General features: G+C 48.1%; 1 protein-coding gene across 2 annotated transcripts; it reads left to right on the forward strand.

The window, feature by feature from the left end:
* LOC127049756 (glutathione S-transferase-like) lies at positions 1–26,264 on the forward strand. Of its 2 annotated transcripts, XM_050951018.1 has the most exons (7): positions 1–210; positions 15,408–15,514; positions 16,484–16,535; positions 17,984–18,116; positions 20,246–20,387; positions 24,980–25,111; positions 25,806–26,264. In XM_050951018.1, exons 2-7 carry the CDS (start codon positions 15,428–15,430, stop codon positions 25,926–25,928), a joined length of 669 nt encoding a protein of 222 aa, XP_050806975.1. In that variant the 5' UTR covers positions 1–210; positions 15,408–15,427; the 3' UTR covers positions 25,929–26,264. The 2 variants fall into 2 exon arrangements, with proteins under 2 accessions (XP_050806975.1, XP_050806976.1); XM_050951019.1 differs by lacking the exon at positions 1–210 and having other exon boundaries at positions 15,408–15,467.
* Positions 26,265–26,410: the final 146 nt, after the last annotated feature.

Consider the following 26,410-nt stretch of genomic DNA (forward strand, 5'->3'; position numbering starts at 1 on the left):
GAACAAAACACAGTCTCCCTCCCCCTTGCACTGCTGGGGGAGAGAGACTTTGGAGGGGAGCCAGGGTAAACTGATCTCCACTGGGACTGGGTGGGAGCCTCTCCTCCTCATAGGATCCGAGAGACGATCCCCTCGGGAGGTGGAGCCGCTCACAGGCTGAAGGCAGCCACAGTTACTGTCTGTGTCTGAGGAGTGCGGCTGGAGTCCAAGGTCAGTGCTCAGACACGGCCAGGGAGAGGCTCTACTCCCGGGCAGCGTTGCGGGTTACGCAGCGTGCTTGCGGGGCTGGCTCTGGAGTTTCTGCAGCTGTAACGTGTGGGGCCAGTCGGTGGCTCCCGGGGGGCTCTCTGAGAGCAGAGGGGGCCCGAGGCCAGGCCGCGGCGCGGACAGGGGATGGGCGCTAGGCCGCGCAACACCTGATGTTTGCATTGGTCGCTGCGTGAGGGCAAAGTGAACGCACGTGTGGCGGGAGCGTAGGGGGAATCCGGCCTTTGCTCCGCGCGGGAAAGGGGCCAGGAGAGCAGGGCGGGAGTCAGCTTCCCCCGGGCCCCGAGACCCTGGGGGAAGCGCTGCCCCGTGCCTGCTGCCCCGGCTGTCGCGCAGGCGAGCGATTGCTGAGGCAACACTGCCTAGCGAGGGGCACAGGCAGCCCCTGTTGTGTGCGGGCTGAGCTCTGAGCCCGGCTGTGGATTAAAGCCCCAGCCCCACGGAGGGTTTGGTGCAGAGATCCCTCCAGCAGGAGAGGGCGATTGTCTGCTCCAACCCCCCTACCCAGCCATGCGAGGGTGGGCTGTGCTGTGATCCCACTAGCGCTGGGCAGGAAATACCTTTCCTCTCCTATAAGTAAGGTTGCCAAGCCCCCAGGATTGTTCTGGAGTCTGCAGGAATTAAATCTTATTTTTTAATTAAAGATTATATAATGTGATGAAAGCTCCAGGAACAGGGCTAACCAAAATTGGCAACCCTACCTATATGGATTCTTGAGGTTTCAAAAACTTTTCCAGTTCAAATCAGGGCAAAGTCAAATATCTCAATTTTTCATGAACCATAAATCTGAAAGGGGGTTGGGGATGGGAGGGAAAATCGGATCTTCTGAAATGAAACGCTTTGGTTTGTTTTTATGGTAGACTTAAATTTCTAAACAGAATGTTGTTTCAAACTGAAAAATGCACCTTTTTGTTTTGAAAAATGTCAAAATGGGACACTGACAATTTCGAAACTTTTTTCCAAAATGGGAAGACAGTGAAACTGACCCTTTGCTCCAAAAAGTTTGCTTTTGCATTTACTGTTGTCTTCAGTTGTGTGTCTGAAGAGCCCTGTCAGACTACATAACTTGCAAAACACACAGTGATTTCATAACCTCTAGTTATAGCTGCAGAGTTCAGTAAGGTAATAGCTGTAGTCCCCTTATGTAACTTTCGTTGAACTAGTCCAGGCTCCTAATTTCATTGTTTGAACTCATCCAGGAGAGTTTTGTTCTTTCTGTGAATAGGTTTTAATACTTTGACATTTAATTAAGGGCCTGATCCTCAGAGATGCTGAGCACTCTCAACTCTCACTGACGTAAGCCAAGTCATAAATGCCCATTCTGTATGTTTTGAACCTCGCTGGAGAGTATGTATGTGTATTTAACACTAAGGATTTGGTCCCCTGATCCTCAAAGTTTAGGGAGTTAGGCACTAAATAAATACCTTTAAGGGTTTTGGACTGTGACTTTGTCTTCAGGCCTGAGCAAAGAGGGCTTCATGAGCTGCACTGCCCTAGAAGGCATTTTGACACCCTTATGAGACATATTTGCTTCCTTCTTTTAGAGGTTTTTAAGAACAGGTTAGATCGGGGTAGGCAACCTATGGCACATGTGCTGAAGGCTGCACACAAGCTGATTTTCAGTGGCACTCACACTGCCTGGGTCCTGGCCATCAGTCCAGGGGGGGTGGGCTCTGCATTTTAATTTAATTTTAGATTAATCTTCTTAAACATTTTCATTTGTATTTACTTTACAAACAACAATAGTTTAGTTATATATTATAGACTTATAGAAAGAGACCTTCTAAAAATTTTAAAATGTGTTACTGGCACGCAAAACACAAATTAGAGTGAATAAATGAAGACTTGGCACACCACTTCTGGAAGGTTGCTGGCCCCTGGGTTAGATAAAAATCTGTTAAGAATGGTCTAGTTATTACATGTCCTGCCTTGAATGCAGGAAACTGAACTAGATGACCTCTCAAGGTCCTTTCCAATCCTGTACTTCTATGATTCTTGCTCCTTAAGCTATCACCAGGACATTGTTCTGTAAAAGGGTCTAAGGTGTTGCAGTGCTCAGATTGTAATGTCTAACTTTTAGATGTCTAAAAAAAGCACTGGAGCAATAATGGGATCGACAAAGCCTGAGTTAGGTGCCTAGGCTTGGTATACAGTGGATGGGAAGAGACAGGCATAGGTGCTGACTCTATGGGTGCTCCAGGGCTGAAGCACCCACGGAGAAAAATTAGCAGGTGCTTAGCACCCACCAGCAGGCAAGCTCCCTGTTCACCTCCTCCTTCCCCCAGTGCCTCTCCCCTGCCAATGGCCCCGCTGATCACTCCTCCCCCCCAGTGTGTCCTGCCGCGAACAAGTCAGCTTTGGGTGGGAGTGGGAGGAGCAGGGATGAGGCGCACTCGGGGAAGGGGGCGGAAAGAGGTGGGGAAGAGGCAGGGCTTAGGGGAAGGGGTGAGATGGGGATGGAGCAGGGATGGGAAGGGGTGGAGTGGGGGTGGGCGCTTGGGGAAGGGGGGGTCGGGCACTCTCTGTGTAGAAGTCAGTGCCTATGGAGACAGGAGTCTAAGAATGGATACATAAGAGCCAGCATGTTAGGTAGAGCTTAAGGACTGGTCTAAACTGAAAAGTTAGGTCAAGCCAGCTATGTCACTCAGAGGTGTGAAAAATCCACACCACTGAATGATGTAGTTAAGCCAGCCTAGCACCCAATGTAGACAGAATTTTTCTGTCAACTTTGCTACCATCTCTTGGGGAGGTGGATTAACTACTGTGATGGGAGAACCTCTCCCATTGCTGTAATGAGTGTCTACTCTGTAGCATTTTAAGTGTAGACATAGCCAAAAATAGCCAATTGGAGATGCTTGCTAATGAGACAGGTATGTCCGAACCCCCACCCCTCCCATAGAGTTAGGTGCCTAAATCCAGGCTTAAGGGAGGGTCCTGTCTCTGTTTGTGATCCACAATTGGGAATCTGGCAGCTTAGCCATCTAAGTAATTGCTTGCAAGAGAGAGTTAGTTGCCTGCCTAACTCCATACAAAATAGCTTTGGAGTGGGGGAAGAGAGCAGGCTCCTCCCTTAGTCTTTAGCCCAGCAGTTAGGATACTCACGCCTGTTCAGTTCCCTCCTCTGCCCACTGGGGAGAAGGGATCTGAAGAGGTATCTTCCACCTCTTAGCTGAGTGTCCTAACCATTGGGCTACAGCGTGATTCTCACTCTGATCTGATTGATATTTAATTATCAGTTATTAATTAAAGTGAAACAATTTAAATAGGAAATATCCCATAGTCCAGTGGTTTGAGCACTCACCCGAGAGGTGGAGAACCATTCAAATCCCATCTCATCAGATAGAGGGGGGGAATTGAACAAAGGTTTCCCCACATCCTTGTGGAGAACCCTGGGCTAAAGATTATAGAAGAGGCTGCCTCCTCCTTGTGAGCCTGCCATTGTATGTGGCATTAGGCATACGCTGAGCACATCTACTGCATTGGGCCCCACAGATGAGACAGGTGCTTCTCTAGGGTTGTCACTTGGCCAATTTTTTTATTGGTCAAAAGATTTAATCGGCCAGGGTATTTTTCACTTGGGACACACTAAAGTGCTAACAATTCACATGCCTAACATGTGGATTGTGGCAGTGTGTTAGGATAAGGTAAGAAAAATGATAGAATAACATAAAAATGGAAGGAGGGGAGGAGAAGGGGGAAATGAGTCTCACTAATTTTAGTAATACTTAGCAGTAGTTGTCACTAGGATCCTTTTTGCTGGTGGGAGGGGTGACCAGTGGTTGTTTTCCTGTGTCTTGGAGGTGCCTGCTTCTCTTTCCTCACTTTGTGGATTGGCCTGCGGTTTAGGCATGAGACAGACATCTGAACTTTTAGGGTACATCTACACAGCATTTGGGAGCCCATGGGAGTGAGCCTCCCAGCCCATGCTGACCGACCCGTGCTCCGGCTCTAAAAATAGCTATGTAGATAGTACTTTGAAGTTGCAGTTTGGGCTCTTCTGAAGACTCCCCGCAAGCTTCAGAGCCTGAGCTCCAGCCCAAGCCACAGCTTCAAAGTACTGTCTACACAGCTAGAGCATAAGCCTCTTGATCCAGGCTGGGAGGCTTGTTCCTGCGGGTTCCCAAATACTGTGTAGACAGAACCTTAGAGTGAGGCATCAGTGAGCCTGCCCAGAGGCAGAAACTTAAGGGCCTTGGGGTCTTTTACAGCAGAAATGTAGGTGCTTAGTGAGTTCAGGTGCCGGCAGGGTTAGGTGGCAGCCAAGCTGGGTGCCTACATTCTTTTGTAGACCCTAATCTACTATCCTGTTGGCACAACTGCTCTGGCCAGCAAGTAGGGAGTATAGCCAAGGCTCTGTCCAATCCCCTGCTTACATACTCAGAGGAGGAAATAAGCAGGTATGTAACCTTGCTTACTTCTGTGCACCTGGACCCAAGAGCCAGGTAGCCTACATAAATCAGTGTGGGGGTGTGTGTGTGGATGGTGGGTTCTTATTCCCTCTATCCCACAAGCCTGTAGCCCTAATTGCAGTCTGGCCTTAGGACAGTTTATTTTGCATAACTTGCAGCACTGTGTGAGTTGTTTAACATTGTTATATATTGATAGTTCTTCTCTGCAGACATGTGTGGGACTGTCTGTGGTGGCACTAGATTTAACTTGTCTACCTTTGGGTGTTTGACCTAACAGGGACTTTACTCTCCATGAAAAGACAGGGTTGCCCATGCATTGCTGAACTGTACTTTGGCTGTCATGAAAGCAAAAGGCTGGATTTATATGGATGAAAAATTAGACTCATTTGGCAGCTGGTACTGAGTGGTGCAGAGTGCCACCTGCAAGGGGCTGAGCACCCTCAACTCCCACTGACTTTATGGGGCTCAGCATCATGCAGGGTCGGGGCATGGAGCTGTACATCTTGACCTGGGGAGGAGTATGGCTCTAGCTCTTAGTCATATCTGAAGAGAGATTAAGGTTTTATCACCACTTGTAATTACATTTTTAAACCTTCAGGGGTAATTTACGCTTAATCCTATTAGGGCACTTTGTGGTCAAGCTGCTGTTTCTGGATCCAAACCCTGTTGGTCCAAGGCCCACCAAAGATCAGTTCACTGGTTCACACATCTGTAGACTGAGTCAGATTTGGCTTAGTGTGGGATGTATGCCATGTGATCACTCTGCTGGAACAGTCCTCATAAGGCTTTGTTAAAGGAACACTGTATTACAATATAAAAGCTACTCTGAACATTGCATCTGGTTAGAAAGATGGAGTAAGGCCATGCAATGGTCTTCGTATAGGTGGGGCTCCTCCTGTGTGGAGCTTATTGCAGAATCAGAACCTAAATCAGGTTAAACAAAAAAGTATGTGTGAATTATATTTAACAATCAGACTTGGATCTGGGACCTTGAGAATCTGGCAATGCTGGTTGAGACATAGAAAATACATCTCATTAGAATGGATAGGAAATCTGAGATTTTCAAAATATAAAGGTTATGTCTAGTATCTCTTCAAGTCAGAGGCAATTTAACAGTGGCTTAACTTCTCTTACATTAATAAATGTTTTAAAAACATGTATCCATCACAAAATGTAGTTACAGAGTCACTTGACTGCCTTGCTCCTATAAGCCATGATCAGATGTTCAGGCTGGATGTACCTAAACCAATCATGGAGTGGGGCAGTCTCAAGACAATTTGCATAATTCCCGTGTGTTCCAAAGCTGCCTTGACATGGGCCCCATGCAAAAAGACTCACCTACAGGTTGATTTCCCCCTGCAGGAAACGGGGTTGGGCAAGTACTGCTTGTGTCAGTACAGGCACTTGTTTTTAAGCCAAATTTCTTTCCCGCTGCTCTGTTCCACTCCCCAGCTATTCTGAGGGGAGCAGCCGGCTGGTATTAACATGCTTTTGTGTCTAAGGGCTTGGCAACACTTGCAAGTTAGAGCCCATTAAAGCAGCCCCAGGCGCCCTGACTCACCACCTATCCACACTAGCAAGGCACTTACAGCGCCTGGACTCTGCAGCTGGCGTGCTCCTGGTAATCCACCTCGACAAGAAGCATAACGCTTGCTGCACCTCGGCTGAAACGCCCTAGCATCAGTGTGAATGAGGTGTTGCATTATTGCGCTGTGATTGGCCTCCAGAAAATGTCCCATAATCCCCTTAAGTCAAGTGGCCACATGGTGGGGGGGGGGGCTGTGTAGGGCCCCAGAATAGGTAGGGATGGCCCTGCTCAACCAATAAGTACAGTTTGCTCTCTGGTAGCTTCAGTTTGCTGCTCAATGAAGCCTTGAGTGTGTGGAAGCAGGGAGGATGAAAACAAGAGGATCAAGGGCCATGGAGAGTGGGTAGAGAAGAAGCAATGGGAGGGGGCAGTTTCAGGCAGGCTGTTAGGAAACAGGAAAGAAGGCTATCAGCGGAGGAAAAGACAGAAAGCAGAATGAAAAGCTAAATAGAGGCTGGGAGAGAGGGCCAAATTCTGTTGTCCTTACTCAGGCAAAACTTCTAGTGATTGCAGTAATCATTAATTTGGGAATTGTTGAGGAAAACATCTAATGGGGAGACTTGAGTAGGGACAGCCAATGATGCAAAAGACCCCACCACCCAACTGGCATATACTCTCTTATTCATGGCCTCCATTTCACTGGTGTTTTTCTGATTATCTGCTTCAGAGTTAACCTTTGGGCCCTGATAAGAGATTGAAAAATTGTTGCGAAACCTGTTCCATAAATATTAAACTTTGTCTCTGATAATGGAGTAATTCATTTACATTGGGTAAAGGCTGGTCATTCTCTAAGGTTCCAAGCTTTTCCTTTGTGTCTTTGGAGAGGTGACTCAGCAGAATGCAAAGGCTGCTGTGAGCTGAGCACTGTTAACAAAACTGGAAACTACTGAATGCATTGCAGGCTCAGTGCTGCCCCTTGCTGATATCTGAGATATCAGATGGAAAGTGAGACAAATGGAAAGCACAGGGTCTGAGTGAAGACTTCCCTGCATAGCCATCCCCCTAAGTATTCTGCCAGTTGGTGTTTATAGAAATGGTGGGGACTATGCATGCAGCTGCCTTTGCTTTATCTGTAGATGTTGAACAGATTGGTGAAAAAGAAAGACGGTTACTCACCTTTGTAACTGTTGTTCTTTGAGATGTGTTGCTCATATCCATTCCAGTTAGGTGTGTGTGCCGCGCGTGCACATTAGTCGGAAAACTTTTACCCTAGCAACTCAGTGGGCCGGCAGGTCGCCCCCTAGAGTGGCGCCATCATGGCGCTTGATATATACCCCTGCCGGCCCACCCGCTCCTCAGTTCCTTCTTGCCGGCTACTCTGACAGTGGGGAAGGAGGGCGGGTGTGGAATGGATATGAGCAACACATCTCGAAGAACAACAGTTACAAAGGTGAGTAACCGTCTTTTCTTCTTCGAGTGATTGCTCATATCCATTCCAGTTAGGTGAATCCCAAGCCTTACGTAGGCGGTGGGGTCGGAGTGAAATGTGGCAGCATGAAAACTGCTGAGCCAGAGGCTACAGCATCTCTTGACTGTCGAACCAGGGCATACTGCGAAGCAAAGGTATGGACCGAGGACCAATGGAGCTGCGCGACAGATCTCGTGGGTAGGAACACGAGCCAGCAAGGCGGCAGATGAAGCCTGAGCCCTGGTAGACTGTACGATGATGTGGCTTGGGGAAATATGAGCCAAATCATAACAAGTGCGGAAGTCCGCCATCACCCAAGATGAGATCCTCCGAGAGGAAAACAAGCAAGCCCTCCCTTTGGCCCGCTACCGTGACAGAGCTGGGGCACCTTACGAAATGGTTCTGGCAGCGCAATATAAATGCGAGCACTCCACAGATGTCCAAGGAGTGCAATGGTTGTGCCCATTGCGTTGAGCTGTGGGTAACATGAAAGGCCGAAACCACCTTAGGGAGGAAAGCTGGGTGCGGTCATAACTGCACCCTGTCTGTGTGAAACCTAGTGTACGGCGGAACCACCGTAAGAGCTCTGAGCTCGGAGACCCGTCTGGCCGATGTAACAGCTACGAGGAAAGTTGTCGTCCAAGACAGGTATAGCAGAGGGCCAGTCGTGAACGGCTCGACTGGGGGAGACATAAGTCTGGTTAAAACTAGGTTGAGGTCCCAGGTTGGGGCTGGGCGGCGCACCCGAGGGTGCAAGCTCTCCAAGCCCTTGAGGGATCTCGAATCCATAGAGCGTGAGAACACGGAACGTCCACCTTAGCCTGGCTGGAAGGTAGAGATGGCTGCTGAGTGTATCCTCAGCGATGATACCGCCAGGTCCTGCCGCTGAAGGCCAGAGGCAGGCCAAATAGAGGGGATCGAGGCCTCAGCCGGAGCAAGATTGAGCGTATTGCAGCTGTAGACGAAACGCTTCCACCTGGCCCGGTACGTTGACCAGGTGGAAGGCTTCCTGTCACCCCGGCTCAGTTACGCAGCAGCCACACCGTGAGGCGAAGAGGCTGCAGGTCCGAGTGACGAAGCCTGTCGTTGCCCTGAGTGATGAGGTCTGGGTGGGGTGGCAGGGTAATTGGGTCTGTTATTGACAGGCCGAGCAACGTGGTATATCAGTGCTGCCTGGACCACTCTGGAGTGATCATGATGATGCGCGCTCTGCCCCTGCGGAGTTTGAGCAGGACCTAATGAACCAGTGGGAACAGTGGGAAGGCATAATGGAGTTGGCCTTTCCACGGCATCAGGAATGCGTCCAAGATCGATCCCGAGGAGGGACCTTGGAAGGAGCAGAACATCTGGCATTTTCTGCTCTCGCGGTGAGCGAACAGGTCTATGTGAGGAAACATCTCCACTTCTGGAAAGCAGAACGCCTCACATGGGGCAGAGTGATCACTCGTAAGACAGGAAAGACCTGCTGAGTCAAAGCGCCAAGACGTTCCGAACGCCTGGGAGAAAGGACGTCACCAGCTCCATCGAGTGGGCCATGCAAAAGTCCCGGAAATGGATGGCCTCCTGACAAAAGGGGGGAGGACCATGTCCCTCCCTGGATATTTATGAAGCACATGGCCGCTGTGTTGGCTGTAAACACCGAGATACAACGGCCTCGCAGCTGCCGCTGGAACCCCTGGCACGCCAGGGCATTGATGTGGAATGCCAGCTCCCGAGAAGACCAAAGGCCTTAAGCTCGGAGGTGACCATGAGCACTTGAGCAGAGAGATGACGCGTCCGTCGTCAGGGGCAGTGAGGGCTGGGGCGGATGAAACCGCATCCCTGCCCACACCAGGGAGGGAGTTAGCCACCACTCTAGGGAGCCTAAGGTGCTCGAGGGAACGGTGACTACCATGACCATTGGCTCCCTGTCCGGGTGGTACGCCGAGGTGAGCCGGACTTGGAGAGGACGGAGGCGGAGCTTGGCGTGTTTGGTTACAAACTTGCGGGCAACCATGGACCCAGAAGACTGAGACAAGTACGAGCCGAGGTCGTTGGGAAAGCCTGCAGACCTCAGATGATTGTTGCCATCGCCTAAAACCGCAGTTGTGATAAGCAGGCTCCGGCTAGGTAGGAGACCAGGATAGCCCCTAGGAAGTCCAACCTCTGCGTGGGAACCAGAGTGGATTGCTCTATAGTAATCATCAGGCCTTGACCTGTGAATAAGACCGTGACGATGCCCACGTGCTGAGTGGTTTGTGTCTCAGAGTCTCCTCGGATAAGCGAATCGTCCAGATATGGAAAAACGCATATCCGACATCAGCGAAGGTAGGCGGCGACTATGGCCGTAAACCAGAAGTACTGACAGTTGGCTAGAAAGCGGAGGTATCTCCTGTGCGGAGGGAAGATGGCGTTGCGAAAGTACGCGTCCTTCATATCCAGGGCGGCATAGTAGCCCCCAGGAGGCAAGGATGGAATAATGGTTCCCAGGGATACCGTGCGGAACTTCAACCTTATCCTAAACCGGTTGAGTCCGTGCAGGACTAGGAAGGTCTGAGACCTGCGTTCGAGTGGGGGACTAGGGCATAACGGGAGCAAAACCCCTTGCCCCTTTCGTCCATCGGCGTCTGCACCTCTTGTACGAGGAATTGCTCGTGAGAGGGGTCCCTGAAGGGGGACAGGGCTGGAACAAATTAGAGGTGGTACCTATGCTCCACCGTGCGCAGGAACCAGCGATCTGAAATTAACTGGGGCAACGCCAGGAGAAAGCGGGATTGGGATCCCGGCCTGTGACTGGTACACCGCCCTCAGGCGCACCTTGGAAGGTTCGTCTTTGGTCCCAGTGGTAATTGCGAGGGACCTTGACCTTGGCTCTTTAGGGGTCCTGACGTTCGTCTGCGACCACCTTGGCCTCGCCGTTTGCCAAAGTCCTGTCTCTGGCTAGGCACAGAGTATGGCGGCTGGGGACAGAAAGGCCTGCGTTTGGTCGCTGGCATATGCATGCTGAGAGAGCGCATTAGGACCCTATTGTCCATCAGGCTTGGCAGCCTGGGGCTGTCTTTGCCGCGAAAGGCCTTTACCAACAAAGGGTAAATCCTGAATGGCATACTGCAGCTCCGGCCGGAGGTTTGAAACCTGAAGCCATGAGATGCACCTCATGGCGACACCAAAGGCCAGAGTCTTGGCTGCAGAGTCTGCTGCGTCCAACGAGGCCTGGAGGGACGCTCTGGGTACCTTTTTTCCCCCGTCCTCCAAGACGGCAGCGAACTCTTGGCGGGAGTTTTGAGGGAGAAACTCCATAAACTAAACTACCTTCACCCAGGTGCTATAATTATCGCAGCTAAGCAAGGCTTGTTGCTTTGCTACCCAGAGCTGCAGGGCTTCTGCAGAGTACACCTGGCGGCCAAACAGGTTCATTCGCCAAGCCTCTTTCGGTTTCGGGGCTGGCGCCCGCTGGCCATCATATCAGAATCGTGGTCCTGAGCATAAGATCTGCACATGTGGGATGACATGGATGTGTGTCCGGATGGCCATGGAGGTACTAAAAGAAGGCACAGGCAGAGTCTCTGACTCTATCGGACCTTGCCCAACTCGGCACCGGGAACCGGCACCGGGAGGCGTACCGGTACCTGAAACGAGATCCAGACCCGCAACCAGAATGGTGCCTGGAGGTCGACCGAGATCTCGAGGCTCGGGGAGAGGCTACAGGAGTCAAGGTACCTGTCGCAGTGCCGGGAGTCGGAACGGTGCCGATAGCGGGTCGGCGAACGGGATACCGACCGGTGCAGCGAGTGCGACCAGTACCGATGAGGAAAACAGCACCGGGACTGCAAGTGGTGTCGGGCGTGCCGACAGGATCTGGAGTGTCTGCGGGACCGTGATCATGAACGGTGCCGCTCTGCTGTGCTGACAGAGGACGGTCACATGAAGAGACTGTATTACCCGCACCGGCGGTGCCGGGGTCAGGCAGCATCGACTCTGTCATGGCAATGAGATCCCTCGCCGTTGGTAATGTCTCCGGCGTGGAGGGAACAGCAGGCTCAACCACAGTGCATACTGGGGAGCTGTCAGGCACCGGATTCGACGGCCCTCGTGGGACCGGGATCGACGGTACCGAGGTCGTCAGAGCTTCGGTAGGTGTCGGTGCCGGGCGATCCGAGTTAGATGAGCTCTCTGGCTGCGGTGCCGTTGGCACGGAAGCAGCAGGAGCAGTAGCTCAACCACGGCGCGTGCCAGGGAGCCGTCAGGCACCGGATTCTACGGCCCTTGTGGGACCGGGATCGACGGTGCCGACGTCGTCGGTGCCGCAGCAGGTGTCGGTGCCGGGCGATCCGACTTAGACGAGCTCTCTGGCTGCGGTGCCATTGGCACGGAAGCAGCAGGAGCAGTAGCTCAACCACGGCGCGGGCCGGGGAGCCGTCAGGCACCGGATTCTACGGCCCTTGTGGGACCGGGATCGACGGTGCCGACGTCGTCGGTGCCGCAGCAGGTGTCGGTGCCGGGCGATCCGACTTAGACGAGCTCTCTGGCTGCGGTGCTGTTTGCACAGAAGCAGCAGGAGCAGTAGCTCAACCACGGCGCGTGCCGGGGAGCCGTCAGGCACCGGATTCTACGGCCCTTGTGGGACGGGATCGACGGTGCCGATGTCATCGGTGCCTCTGCAGGTGTCGGTGTCGGGCAATCCGACTTAGACGAGCTCTCTGGCTGCGATGCAGGTGGCACGGAAGCAGCAGGAGCAGGGGGCTCTACCACGGCGCGTGCCGGGGAGCCGTCAGGCACCAGCAGGAATTGTAGGCTCTCTCGACCTCGGAGGAAGGGAGCGGTGCCGAGTCGACTTCGGTGCCGGCGACGGCCGGTGCCGAAAGGCCTTGGCAGTACCGGCGGGGTCCGGTGCCGAGGAGGCGCTTCTGCCAGCCGCTTGATCATCGCTCGGCGCCAAAGGTGGAGGGGTAAGTGAAAGTCCGCTCCTTTTTGTTCTCGGCTTAAAAGCCTTGCAAATGGGGCACTTAGCTGTCAAGTGCGATTCCCTCAGGCACTTCAAACAGGAGTCGTGTGGATCTCCCTTCGGCATCGGCTTCTGGCAGGCCGAGCCCATTTTAAAACCCGGTGAGCCGTGCATGGGCTCCGGCACCGGGTTCATGGAAGGGGCTACTTCCTGAACCCCGCTAACAATTACTAAACTAACTATGTTAGCAAAGAAAAAACGTATAACTATACAAATATATATATAAAAGGATTATAACTGCATAACTATATACGAGAACTACGAGTAGCTAGGGAAGTGGAGGTCAGCTAAGCCGCGCTCCACTGTTCCAACGACCGACACGGGCGGTAAGAAGGAACTGAGGAGCGGGTGGGCCGGCAGGGGTATATATCAAGCGCCATGATGGCGCCACTCTAGGGGGCAACCTGCCGGCCCACTGAGTTGCTAGGGTAAAAGTTTTCCGACGAATGTGCACGCGCGGCGCACACACCTAACTGGAATGGATATGAGCAATCACTCGAAGAAGAATACAGAGTTACAGAGCATGACCTCAGCCTAGTCCCAAAGCCACATTTAAACATTGTTGTATCAGGTACTGGCTTATAGGTTGGGTGGTTGAGACTGGATAGCCTAAATCAGGAGTGGGCAAACTTTTTGAGCCAAGGGCCACATCTGGGTGGGGAAATTATATGCAGGGTTGGGACGGGGAGTTGATGTGTGGGAGGAACTACGGTGTGTGGATGGGGTGCGGTGTGCAGGAAGGGGCTCAGGGCAAGGGATTGGGGCAGAGGAGGGGTGCAGGGTGTATGAAGGGGCTCAGGGAAGGGGGTTGGAGTGGAGGAGGGGTATGAGGCCAGGGGTGCAGACTGTGGGAGGAGACTCAGGGCAGGGGGTTGGGGTTCAGGAGGGGTGTGGGATGCGGCAGGGGGTTGGGGTGCATAGGGGTGCAGGGTGCAGCAGAGAGCTCAGGGCAGGGGGTTGGGGTGCAGGAGGGGGGCAAGGTGCAGGCAGGGGGCTTAGGGAAGGGAGTTGTGGGGCGGGATGCAGGAGGGGTTTGGGCTATGGGAGGCAGTGCCTGTGGGCTGCAGGGACGTAGTGCTGCAGACCGGCTCCAAAGCCCTGAGGGGCCGGATCCAGCCCGCGGGCTGTAGATTGCCCACACTGGCCTAGATCCCATCATGAGGTAATAGTACTTCAGGCTCCAGCCAAAGGCCAAAGTAGTTTATCCAAGTACATCCTACAGATCTGCTCAGGCTATGAGGCCAAAAGTGAACATCAATAGGACTGTGCAAGAGGGTATTGGTGAAGGTGATTGGGACTCAGTGTGAGGGAATAGGGCTCAACAGAGGAGTCTGGGTGTGGAGGGCTCAGCAGGAGGGTCCAGGTGCTGGGGGATCGGGGCTTGGTGGGGTGGGGATCTGGGTGTGGGGGGCTCATCAGGGTAGTCCAAGTGCATAGGGGGTGTGGCTGGTCAGGGTGGGGGTTTGAGTGATGGGAACTCAGCGAGGGGTGGTCTGGGTGTAGGGGTGGGAGTCTGGGTTCAGGTGCAGAGGTCTCGGTATGGGGTTCTGGTTGCAGGGGATGGGACTTGGTAGGGAGGAAGTTTGGGCATGGGAGGTTTAGGGGGGGTTCTGGGTATGGGGGATCCAGATACCAGGGGGTTGGGGCTCAGCAGGGTGAGGGTTTGGGTGCAGGGGACTTGGTGGGATGGTTCTGGGTGCAGGGGGAGTGAGGCTCATGGGAGGGGTCCAAATGCATGGGGGTTGGGTGAACAGGAGATGAGTCTGACCCAGCCCCAGGTGGGTGTGACCCAGCTCCGGTGTGAGCATCCCTTCCCTCCACAGCGATTTACCTGTCTGCCGGCTGCTCTGTGCGCCCAAAAGGACATGTCTGTGCTGCTGTGGAGGGGCACGTGACCTCTCTTGTGGCTTCCCTTTGCCTCCCATCAGAAAGTCATTTTTTATCCAGGGAAGCAAAGAAATCTGCTGGGACATGAATTCTGCATGTGGACAGTGGTACGGAATTCCGTGATGTGTTTAAAAAATGGTTCAAGAGTGTTGAAGCCTCAGGAAATTGATTATAGGGAGAAACCTGCTTAGGCAAAGATTGTAATTGGCTGAAATTAAGTTTTAGTTTTACAAGCACATTCCTACTTTTGTTTGTTTGTAACCCTCTCTTAACCCTTATTACTTCTACTTAGTATCACTTAACTATGTGGCTGATGTGTGGTAGGCACGCTGCTGGGGTCAAGGTGCTGAACTAGAGCTGCAAAGTATACAGACACTCAGGGGACTGCCTGCTTGTCTGCTAGCTGTTGGTGTCTGGGCTGTAAACCATGCCAGTAGAGCATTTAAGGCACCCGGGGTCATAGGGCAGGCAGTGATATAACCACTTACTGGTTTAGATTGTATCCCTGAATGTCACAGTGGCATAAAAAACTGTCATTGCCGCCTTATTCCTATTAAATCATAATTTAAAACAGCAGATCAATAAGACAATGCCAGTTCAGCATTAACTCCATGATTCCCAATGAAACAGTTCACTCTCCCATTCAATAAACAGACAGAGGGTACTCTTTCTCCACTGAGCCCATAGAGGGCTTGTAAGAGTCAAGCCCAGATATTTGGGTCATGATTACCTCTCTGTTCCTCATGTGCATATCCATCACAAGACTCTCAGCAATATTTACTGTATTGGCAGGTAAAATTCAAAATCCCCCCCTTGAAATTAAATACTTCCTTTTAAAACATTTTCCTTTGCTGTATTTGTCAGGCAACGAGAAATCTGAAAACATGGCTGGAAAACCCAAACTGCACTATACTAAAGGAAGAGGTAAAATGGAATCTATCCGATGGCTGTTAGCAGCAGCTGGGGTTGAGGTTTGTACTTCTTATAAAGTGATCAAATTAATCAATGGTTGAAATGACTGTTCTGTTTTGAAAATATGACTAATGACTAGTTAGCGCCATCTCCTAACACACAAGTGATTACATCAGTGTGTACAAGAGTTACAAAAAGCTGGATGTAAATTCTGCTCGTCAGTTGTCCTATATATTACTTACATGGTCCTAATAGTATTCAGTACGGATATTAGTGAAACTGGCATTTTATGTCCTGTAGAATGTATTTATTTCATTCTTTGCAATAACAAGGGTGCCTGTTTCCAAGGAGAAACTATCCTTGGCTGTCTTCTTGTTCAGAAAAATTAAACTGAAGAGATCTTAGATTGTTGCTACTGTTCAAAGTCAGGAATCTCTCCAGGTTCTTTTGAATGTTTGATATTTGCCATTGTCTCTCATTCACTCTTGCTTTAAAGACCCAGTCACATTACATGAATAAGTTTGAAAAACATTTTGTTTAGAGATAATTTTGTATACTTTTTGTCCAGATCCTCAAACTTGTATGAATTAGCTCAGCTCTCCTGAAGCTACCCTAATTCACATCAAGCAAAGATGTGGTATGATATGACTTAATTTCTGTGGTGAATTTTTGCTTGAAAGCATTGTCGTCATTTCTTAGGAATTCATTTTCCTCTTTGGCTTTCTCAGCGTTTGGAGTGAAAAGTCTTCTTTATGACTTTCAGTGATGTACGTTACTGTGAGAGAGAAGCTGCTAGAGAACAAGTTATGTAGCAACAAAGATCCTACTCTCATTCAAATGTCTTTTATTTTTATTTTTTAAATCAAGGCAAGAAACATAAAGGCAGAATTGTATCTTGTAGTTTCTCAACATTTTCCATGTGGCATCAGCTGTTTTTTGAATAAAATACCCAAAGGCAAATATCCACTAATAGTTCTTTCATGATCCATGAAATGTAACAATCAACCCCCTTTATTTCTGTTTTCCAGTTTGAAGAAGAGTTTGTGGAAGCAAAGGAAGACTTGGAAAAGTTACGCAAGGGTGAGTCTATGGCCTAGTCCGGACACAAACTGATTTACCTTACAGAGATGGTTTTTAAATTTGTGCAAGTTTGTTTCTAAACCAGTGGTTCTCAACCTGTGGGCCACTTGCAGCCAAGTCATTACACAGCTGTGGCCTATGTGACATCCTCAGTGCCATAACTAGGGTGGAGCAGGAAGGGCACCTGCCCTGGGGGGTGCAAAACGGGTGGTGTGAGACCAGACCCAAGTGTCAGTGCTCACCCCAGTAGGATTGTGAGGCCAGTGACCTTGGCTGGAGCAGGCTCCCTGGCACTAGAACTGCAGGGGCAGGGTGAGCTGGGACACGGGCAGGGTGGGCTGCAAAGTGAGATGGTGGACCAGCAGGTGTGGAGAGGGGGATGCAAGGGGCTAGGGCTACAGGGAGGGAGGTGCAGGGGGAAGGGGCGTGGGGAGGGAGTGCAGGGGGCTAGGGCTTCAGAGAAGGGGGTGCGGCTGGTGCATGGGAGACAGACTCTAGGTGTCTGGGGCACAGTCTCTGGATGGGGGCTAGATACTGGGGCACAGTCTCTGGATGTAGGGGTTGAGTGCTGGTGGGTAGTCCTTGGGGCTGCTAGGGCAGCTGCATGGGAGGTAGTTCTTGCGGGGGGACCTTTTTGCCCAGGACAGGGCACCCTGTCTCTGCAGGTCAGGCACGTGTGCAAGCCCAGTGTTTGGGGGCTCTGGCTGCTGCGGGGGACAGTCCTGGGGGGGGGTTGAGTGATGGGGGAGCATTCCCTGGCTGTAGGAGCGGCCCCTGGGTGGTGGGTGCCCTGCATTGGGCAGGGCTCCCCATCTTTGCAGACAGGCTCCGCAGCCGTGCTCTCCGGGCACTCAGCCCAGCTACGGTGTGAGCAGCAGAGCGGAAGTGAGGGTGGCAATACACCATGCTATGCCACCCTTACAGTAAATTAATTCATTTTAACAGTTTGATGTTTTGACTTATTTTGCTAATTTAAAATGCTCTTGGTAGATATTTGTCAGTGTTGAAAAGAAATATCGATTTGCATTGTATTGCTGTCATATAACAAATACTAAACTTTATTTTTTTGTAGATGTACAGGTAGTATATATATATAGGGTAGATGTGGTCCACATGACATATAGAGAACTGCATAGGCGACCCACATTGATAAATAGGTTGAGAGCCACAGTCTGGACAGTCATATTTTAAAAACAGCTTTCTTCTGTTTGGCTTAATCTGGATTGTCAATAGAAAGGGAGTTTTGTTAAAGAGACAACTTCTCTAATGCAATGTGGCCTGCGTGAGAGGTGTACTGCATATTCCTTCACTCTGGCAATAGATGCTTAGGATCTCTCAAATATAACTGGAAATGTCCATGTAAATTATAAGGTATTTTCTCTCAGATCCATGCAATGATACAACAGTTTGTGAGGACAGAGTGACTTAACTTCTTTTTCTTTCCAAAGATGGAGCCCTGCTGTTTCAACAAGTGCCCATGGTGGAAATTGATGGGATGAAGATGGTGCAGACCAGAGCCATTCTCAGCTACATAGCAGGGAAACACAACCTCTATGGGCAGGACCTGAGGGAGAGAGCACTGTACTGTAACAGCACTACCCATACACTGTCTTTATTTGAAAATTTACCTGAAATAGAGAAGAGTACTGCTTTAAAATTTAACCCTCTTCTTCCCCACATGAATATTAATATTATAAACTTGTCAAAACACCATTGATGTCTGAAACCCAGAATTTTGATTTATGGTCATTATCTACCCAGCAGATTCATACATTCAAGGCCAGAAGAGACTATTGTGATCTTTTCTGACTGCCTGTATATCACAGGCCACAGAACCTCCCCAAATAATTCCTAGAGCGTATCCTTTAGAAAAACATCCAGTCTTGATTTTAAAAGTCTCCACCACGACCTTGGTAAATTGTTCCAATGGTTACTTACTCTCACTGTTAAAATATTTACACCTTATTTCCCATTAAGAATTTGTCTTGCTTCAACTTCCAGCCATTGGATCATGTTATACCTTTCTCTGCTAGACTGAAGAGCCCATTATTAAATACTTATTCCCTATGACTGTTAGTGATACTGTTAAGACCCTCCACAGAGTTTCTTCAGTTACATAGAGACCAGAAGCACCTTAAGTTCCTGAGGCAACTACTAGTCTTTAATGGGATAATAATAAAGGCCTCATATGCCTTGGTGCTTACTTTGATTTCTTTCCTATATAATGATAGCAATTCAGAGAACTTAATCTTTGGAGGCAGCCTGGGGTATGTTTGTGCCTGTTGGCTCAATTTAAAAACAGCCCATTGCAGCTGAAAACTTCTGTTCACTTTACAAATTACCATAGATTGTATAGTGCATTTATACAAACAACTATCTCCTAAAGCAAAACAATTTCCTGATACTCTGTTGCTTAGACAAGGACTTCATTGTATGCAAGAATTCTAGTTTCACAGCATTAGCAGGGGTTCTCAAACTTCATTGCACCGTGACCCCCTTCTGACAACAAAAATTACTGCAGAACCCCATGATGGGGGCCGAAGCCTGAGCCTGCCCAAGACCCACTGTCCTCAGGGTGGGGCGCAAAGCCTGAGCCCCATCGCCCTGTGCTGGGAGCTTGTAAGCTGAGCCCTACCACCCAGGCTTCAGCCCCAGGTGGTGGAGCCCAGTGAATCTAAGCCAGCCCTGGCAATCCTATTAAAATGGGGTCACCACCCACTTTGGAGTCCTGACCCACAGTTTGAGAACTGCTGTGCTATAGCTTAACATGTGAGCAATGAAATTTTCCTTGTCCACCCCTCCTAACGAAGTCACAACAAAAAGATCAGTGTTGAGAGAACATATTAAGTGTGCTTTCTCCGGAAAAGTAACTCAGTGGGAATCCTTTTATGGGGTTCACTGTTTGTGGTATCAATTATATCCAAATAAGTGCTCATTTTACCAGGAAAACCTCCCCCCCACCCACCCTGCCCTGTGAACTCAAGTTTCGGCTCTGACTCTTTCAGCATCATTACCAACAAATTAACGATTCTGAAGGCTATATTCCATCCTTGACTAGAATAGGATTGATCATGTAAATCTAAGTTCCACCATTTGCTACCTGTTCAGCATTATTGTAAAAAAACTAAGGTGCTAGTTCTCAAAATGTTCAGTAGAGCTCTTGCTGGTTATATAGTGCTGGTGCCTCTTTGTTTCCCGCTACTAAAAAAAATTTGCTAAAAATTGGAGCTGGTTGAAAGGGCAAGCAAAGGGTGAAAACCTCTTCCAAAATTCCCATTTATTGTCAAAATTCAAAAAGTTTTTTGACAGCAGTGTAGCTGGTTGAAAAACAGGAAGAAAATTTTTTGTTTGTTTTTTTTGAGTTTCAAAATGTAAACAGCTTTTGAATAGCACAACTAAAAATACATAGATATGTTCCTAATATTACTCTTCATGTAAACTATTGCTGTTCTTGCCATGGTGACAATCTCTCTGTTATTATGAGATCCATGCTATGAAAAAGGTTGAGAACCTCTAATCTAAAGTATTACTAATAGCACAGTTAAAGATCAAGAGGTGAAATCAATTTTTTTGTAGTGCAGTGGCTGAGTTAGCCTCCTGAGTACTCCTGCTATTGCACTACAATACAATAAGAAGCTGACTGGACAAAAGTCAAATGTTCAGAAATAAATGGACTCCTCTAAATGGAAAATGAAAACAATTTGTTTCAGGATTGATATGTATGTGGAAGGAACAACAGATCTGATGGGAATGATCATGGCACTCCCTTTCCAACCGCCCGAGGCAAAGGAGAAGAATTTTGCCTTAATCATCGAGAGAGCCACAACCAGATACTTCCCAGTCTATGAAAAGGTAAGTGACAGTGAGGCAACAGTTCAGACATGACAGACCATAGAGAACAACAGTTTGTATGATGGTGTTTGCTGAAATTTCCCTTGCACAGGAGGAAACCTCCTCAGGGCAGGTGGAATTCTAGGACTCCAGGACCGCTTGGGGAAACCACCTGGAATGAGGTGAAAAGGGGGCCACCAAAGCCTGGTGCTGATTCTGCCACAGAGAGCCCTCATTGACCTCAGTAGGACCACTCACAGAGTGGGATGCAAATCACTGTGAGCAGGGATGGCAGAATCCAGCTCTTCTAAAGTAGTTTAGATCATGGTAACACAGTGATATTGACTCTTTGCTAGTACCATGGTGGTATATGCATGCATATCAATAGCTGGGATACAGTGCTGAGAGCATATATCAAAGTATATTTTTTCCAAGGAGTTCATGCGTTCTGAATTAAATATAGTTGTGATTCAGAAGTGTTACTAGCTAAGCTTACAATCTTTACTTGGGCAAAACTGTTAGTTATTTGAATTGTAATAGCCCCTAGTGGCTCTAGTCAGGATTGAGGGTCCCTTTGTCATAGTTAGGGCCCGGCCAAATTCATGGCCGTGAAATATGTGTCACGGATCGTGAAATCTCATCTCCATCATGAAATCTGGCTATTGTAGGTGGGTTATGATATTGCAACCCTTACTTCTGCACTGCCTTCAGAGCTGAGTGGGCAGTGGCTGCTGGCTGGGCATCCAGCTTTGAAGGCAGTGCTGCCACCAGCAGCAGTACAGAAGTGAGAGTGGCATGGTATGGGGGTCATCATCTTGGGGGGGGGGGTGGCAGGGCCAGCCTTACAGGTGGGTGACATGGGCAACCACATAGGGTGCCATGGTTGGGGGGTGCTGTGGTCTCCCCCTGACACACACACAGACAGCCCAAGGGCCCTTTAACCTCCAAGTGCTGGGGCACCCTGGCTGGGGGCTCTTACCATGCGCCAGGCTCCAGCTGCTAGCCCCAGCCAGTCTGTGGAGGCACGGGACTTCCTCTTCTCCTGCATGGGCTGCTCCTGGGACTGAGTCAGACCCACCTCCAGCAGCAGGGCAGAAGTAAGGGTGACAATACCATACTATGCCACCCTTGCTTCTGTACTGCTGCTGGCAGTGATGCTGCTTTCAGAACTGGGCTCCCAGCCAGCAGCCACTGCTATCCAGCTGCCCGTCTCTGAAGGCAGCACTGCTACCTGCAGCAGCTCAGAAGTAAGGGTGGCAATACTGTGAGCCCCCTACAATAGCCTTGCGCCCCTCCCCCCATCCCTTTTTTGGTCAGGACCTCCACAGCTACAACACTGTGTAATTTCAGATTTAAAAAATCCTATAACTGAAATTTACCAAAATGGATCGTGAATTTGGTAAGGCCCCAGTCATGGTTACTAAAATTCCCATTGAAGTTACCCTGGGAATAATGAGGAAATTTGTTTGAGTACATTTTTCAGGACTTGGTACATGAGTTCTTTCTCTTTATTTACTTATTTTGAGCTGTAGAACATATGCAGCCTTTTCTAAAATCTTTGGGCACCGTACAAAATATGCACACAGCAGCAGTTCATGGAGAGCTGACTGGAAGAGAGTTGTACAGGAAGTGTCACATATAAAGCAAAAATGCCCAACGGTGGATTTGTCAGTAAGAATGTAAAACCTCAATTATGCAGCTTCACATGATGTCTCCTCAGCAGCACCTCATATTGCACAAGCAAAATCAGTGTTTGCAATATGCAAGAAATTCAATCATCACGATCCTCATCATTCTTCCTGCACCATCAGCTGCATTAGTCTGAAGTCAAACAGCACCAATCATCCCTGTCCTGGGTTCATTTTTCCAGGTCTTTTTTATTGAGTTGTAATAATGCCACTTCTGCCATTATGGTGCTACAGAGTGTCTCTCTAAGTTGGCCTCTCTCACTCTTGCATGGGGTTTCCAAATAATGCTTGTTTAGATAACCTCCTTTTGGGCAAGGTTTCCCAAACAAGTTCAGCTCTTCTTCCTTACTGCTTGTATCATTGTAGCTAATTGTGCCCATTCTAGGATCTCTTCATTTCTTATTCTTAGTGCATTTTACTCTGAATATGTTACACATACATCTGCACTGAAAGATATTCAGTTTGCATTGGATGGACTCTTCTCCATATAGGAGGATGCTTAGGATGTTGCTTTTAAAGATCTTAAGTTTGTTTTGCTAACCACATTGGATTTGAGACTTTGAAATACAGCATTTGCTTACCTTTGTGGATTCTATTTCAAACACAGTCACCAGTACTGGGAGTGATGCTGTCTAGATTAGTAAACTTTTTAACTGTTTTCAAGGCTTCTCCTTTCAAGTACAGAAAATCATTGTAGGTAAATTAATTTTTATAACTTCCATCTTTGATTTAGTGATAAAACCTGTTTGCTTGGCAGAACTTGCAAGACCATCTGTCTTTGTCTGGCTATCTTCAGCTGTCTTATTTAGAAGACAGATGTCATCTGCAAAGTCTAAATCTCCAAGCTTGCCATTTATCCATGTCGTGCTCATTTCCATACTGACAATATGTCACTTAAATTTAATAGCAACTCCAAAAAAGATGAGGGACAAGATATTACTTTGTCTGACACCAATGTTAATGTTAAACCAGTCTGTTAGCTCCTAGTTTAGCTTTGCTTCACGCTGAGTGTTTTGATGCAAGTTTTTAATAATTTGGAAGATTTTGTTGGAGACTCCATAGATTCATACTGTTTACTATGATGGTTCTCTAGCTACCAAATCTAATGTTCTTTTGGAAATCTGCAAAATCAGGGTCACTGGCAGTTGCCATTCATTGCTTTGCTCTACAGTATTTCTCAGGATGAAGATTCAGTCAACACAAAATTGATTTAAGTGAAAACCAGATTGTTCTCTAAGTTTGCTATGTATGGCTGCTCTATATGGCTGATTGCACAGAATACTTTCTCTGGGACTGAAAGCACCCAGACCTGTGCCAGTTATTACCATCACTCAAATCTCCATTTTTGGGGAGTTTGATTATAATCCTCCTCTTCCATTCTTCTGGGGATGTGTTCTTTCTCCCATACCAAATGTAAGCAGCATAGCAGGATTGTTATGTTGATCTCTCTGTATGCTGTGAGTAGCTCTGCTCTAATTTGATCTTCACCTGATGATGCATTGTTGTTTTAATCTTTCAGTGGCTACTTTTAAGTTCATTCAGAGTAACTTCAACTAGTAACTAGTTTAATCAAAGCAGCAAAGAATCCTGTGGCACTTTATAGACTAACAGACGTTTTGGAGCATGAGCTTTCGTGGGTGAATACCCACTTCGTCAGATGCATGTTTAATCAACGTTAATCAAAGTTCCTACAAGTCTGCGTTGATGCCCCCATAGGATCTATGCTGTGAGGTTAAATGGTTGCATGTTCCAATTGTATTAAGTACTTTTAAAGATTTCGTATCTTTGTTTCTTCTAGGGTGACTTAAGAGAGCCAAAAGCATAAGATGTGTTTACATTGTACTTGGTCTTGTATTTGTAAGGGCAGGGACCTGTTAATTATTCAGGACAGATGCTTTCACAGAGATATGTTTGCTCGTTTATATAGTGTAGAGTGACTAGTAATATTCAGTTGTTCACACTGGCATCCAGAAATTGGCTAGCACAGTGATAGGCTCTTTACATATGCTGTTCGACCTGATTCTGCAAGAGGGTTGGTTCTGATGGAGTATAGCCCCACAGTCCAGGGGTTTTCTTAATCAGCGTACAATGTGCACTTGATTCCCAATCTTCTAGAGGTGCTGCTTTTGCTGCTCCTCTGCTTCCTAAACAACCTTGAAATGATGGGTGCAAGAGCCCACAGGAAGTTGCTGCGTCACCCAGGTTCTACACCAGGCACAGACTGTACCAGCTGCTGCTTTTTGTCAAGATTCTGCTCCTCAAGGACTAATTACCCCACTGGAGTTTCCTTAGGCAGCAGCATGTTTCTCTGGATATTTGACTAAAGCAGAGATGCCTACAAAGCAAAAAAGGGAGAGAAATAAGGTAGGACTCAAGAAACTCGTAATAACTGCTAGCCCCAGCCATGCTCTTAGTAGCTTTGAAGACAGGTCCTGTTTCTCCTGAACTACCTGCTATTAGCAATCTGCAGAAGTGTTGTACTCCAGTCATGGGGGGGCTCTACAGCTAAGATCCTGTGGGCATGCAATACAACCTGCTTCATGTGGAGATTCCTCTGGGATAGATTAAACATTGTGGGTATTCAGAAGGTCTCCCTTTTTAATTAAGGCTCGGACACATCACAGGTAATCCTCCATTGACTATTTCTTAACCACTTCTACAAATAATCCCCTTCTGTTTGCACCATTGCCATGAATCTCCTTCTTGGGGACTGAAGTCCTGCACTTATCCTGGCCTAGGAGAAGGTTATACACTGAATTGTGGATCCAATTTGAATTAAATGGCTTTGCATTCTGATTGCCCACAATCCTCTATCACCTCAGATCTCTTGCTTGGACTAGTCCTGACAAATACACATCTAACCAAGTAAGTAAGCTATTTCCCATTTATACTCCTAAGACCTCTCTGCTTTCTCATATTCCATAGGTTTTAAAAGACCATGGCCAGCAGTTTCTTGTTGGTAACCAATTTAGCTGGGCGGATGTCCATCTGCTTGAGGCCATTTTAATGGCAGAAGAATGCAAGCCTGATATACTCTCTCCATTCCCTCAGTTACAGGTAACTGAATCGCCTGATCTCACCAAGAAACATAGACTTATATTCAGACTCTGATGCCCAATGTAAAGTATTGATGTTTAAGCCCTTGGAGCCACTGCAGCACTTGAGCTTTCATTATTCTCAGTGGGAGATGCTGTGGAAAGGGTAGTGCTGCTCAGAACATTTTCAGCAAAAAAACCTGCATTGAAGCTAAAATGCTTAACAGAGATGTTTCAGTTTTGATGATGACTGTTTTTCAAAGGTAAACACTCTTGTGCACTGGCCTGGGATGTGGAAGACCCAGGTTCAAGTCCTTGCTTTGAGCAACTCAACGCAGAGTAAGGACTTGATCCTGGGTCTTCTTTCTAGGTCCTAGGCTGGTGTCCAAATCACTGTGCTGTCACACGCTGTTGCTCCCCAAATTGAAAACAGACATTAACACGTCATTTACATGAACACCTTGAAAGGTTACAGTCTGGAACAAAATACATTTTGAAACCTTGAAAGTTGGCACAAAAAGGAACGGTCATCCTCTGGCCAGCTCTAGTACTGACCTCGTCTGGAAATCTGGCCACAAAGAGCTACCAATTGTTTTGTTTTGTGTGTGTTGTTTTTTTTGATCATGCACATTTTTTGTTAAATACAGTGTGCATTTTAATCTATGAAGTTGAATGTCATTTCCTTACTCTCAAAGGCTTTTTACTACTTCTTTTAGGCTTTTAAAGGAAGAATAAGCAACATCCCCACAATTAAGAAATTCTTGCAGCCTGGTAGCCAGAGGAAACCGCCAGCAGATGACAAGTTCATTGCACAAGTGAAGAAAATATTCAACATATAATCACTGTGTGGTTACTAAAAATCATTGCACCTACAGCATAGTAGCACAGCCATACTTAATATAGCTGTAAACTTCACATAACTCAAACATTTTATGGCCTGAATAAAACAGGAAGTCAAATTAGATGATAATGGGCTCTTCTGGCTTTAGTCTGTGAAACTGAGTTTGAAAGTTTTTAGCAAGACATGTTAAATGCTAGCATGCCAAAACATAACACTTTAAAAAGTCACTGCAATAGCTATAACTAGATTACAATGTATTGTAGACTAGAGTAACTTGTTAAATAATCTTGTAATTGGAAGATACTTTTACTTGAATAAAACACTCATTACCTTCTGTTGGAACTCATTTATTTATAACACATGTAGATTAGTACACATAGCTGTAAAGTGCTTTAGAGAAGTGGGTGTGCCCAATCCCTGATTCTCTCTCCCTTTTCTTACCCGCTGGACCATGCTACCTCCCTTAGTACTTCATGGCTG

This window comes from Gopherus flavomarginatus, chromosome 4, assembly GCF_025201925.1.
Source record: "Gopherus flavomarginatus isolate rGopFla2 chromosome 4, rGopFla2.mat.asm, whole genome shotgun sequence".
Lineage (NCBI taxonomy): Eukaryota > Metazoa > Chordata > Testudines > Testudinidae > Gopherus > Gopherus flavomarginatus.

Coding starts and splice junctions, on each gene's coding strand:
- LOC127049756 (XM_050951018.1), top strand. CDS start 15,428: ATGGCTGGAAAACCCAAACTGCACTATACTAAAGGAAGAGGTAAAATG. Junction 15,515..16,483: donor TAGCAGCAGCTGGGGTTGAG/GTTTGTACTTCT, acceptor TCTGTTTTCCAG/TTTGAAGAAGAGTTTGTGGA. Junction 16,536..17,983: donor CTTGGAAAAGTTACGCAAGG/GTGAGTCTATGG, acceptor TTCTTTCCAAAG/ATGGAGCCCTGCTGTTTCAA.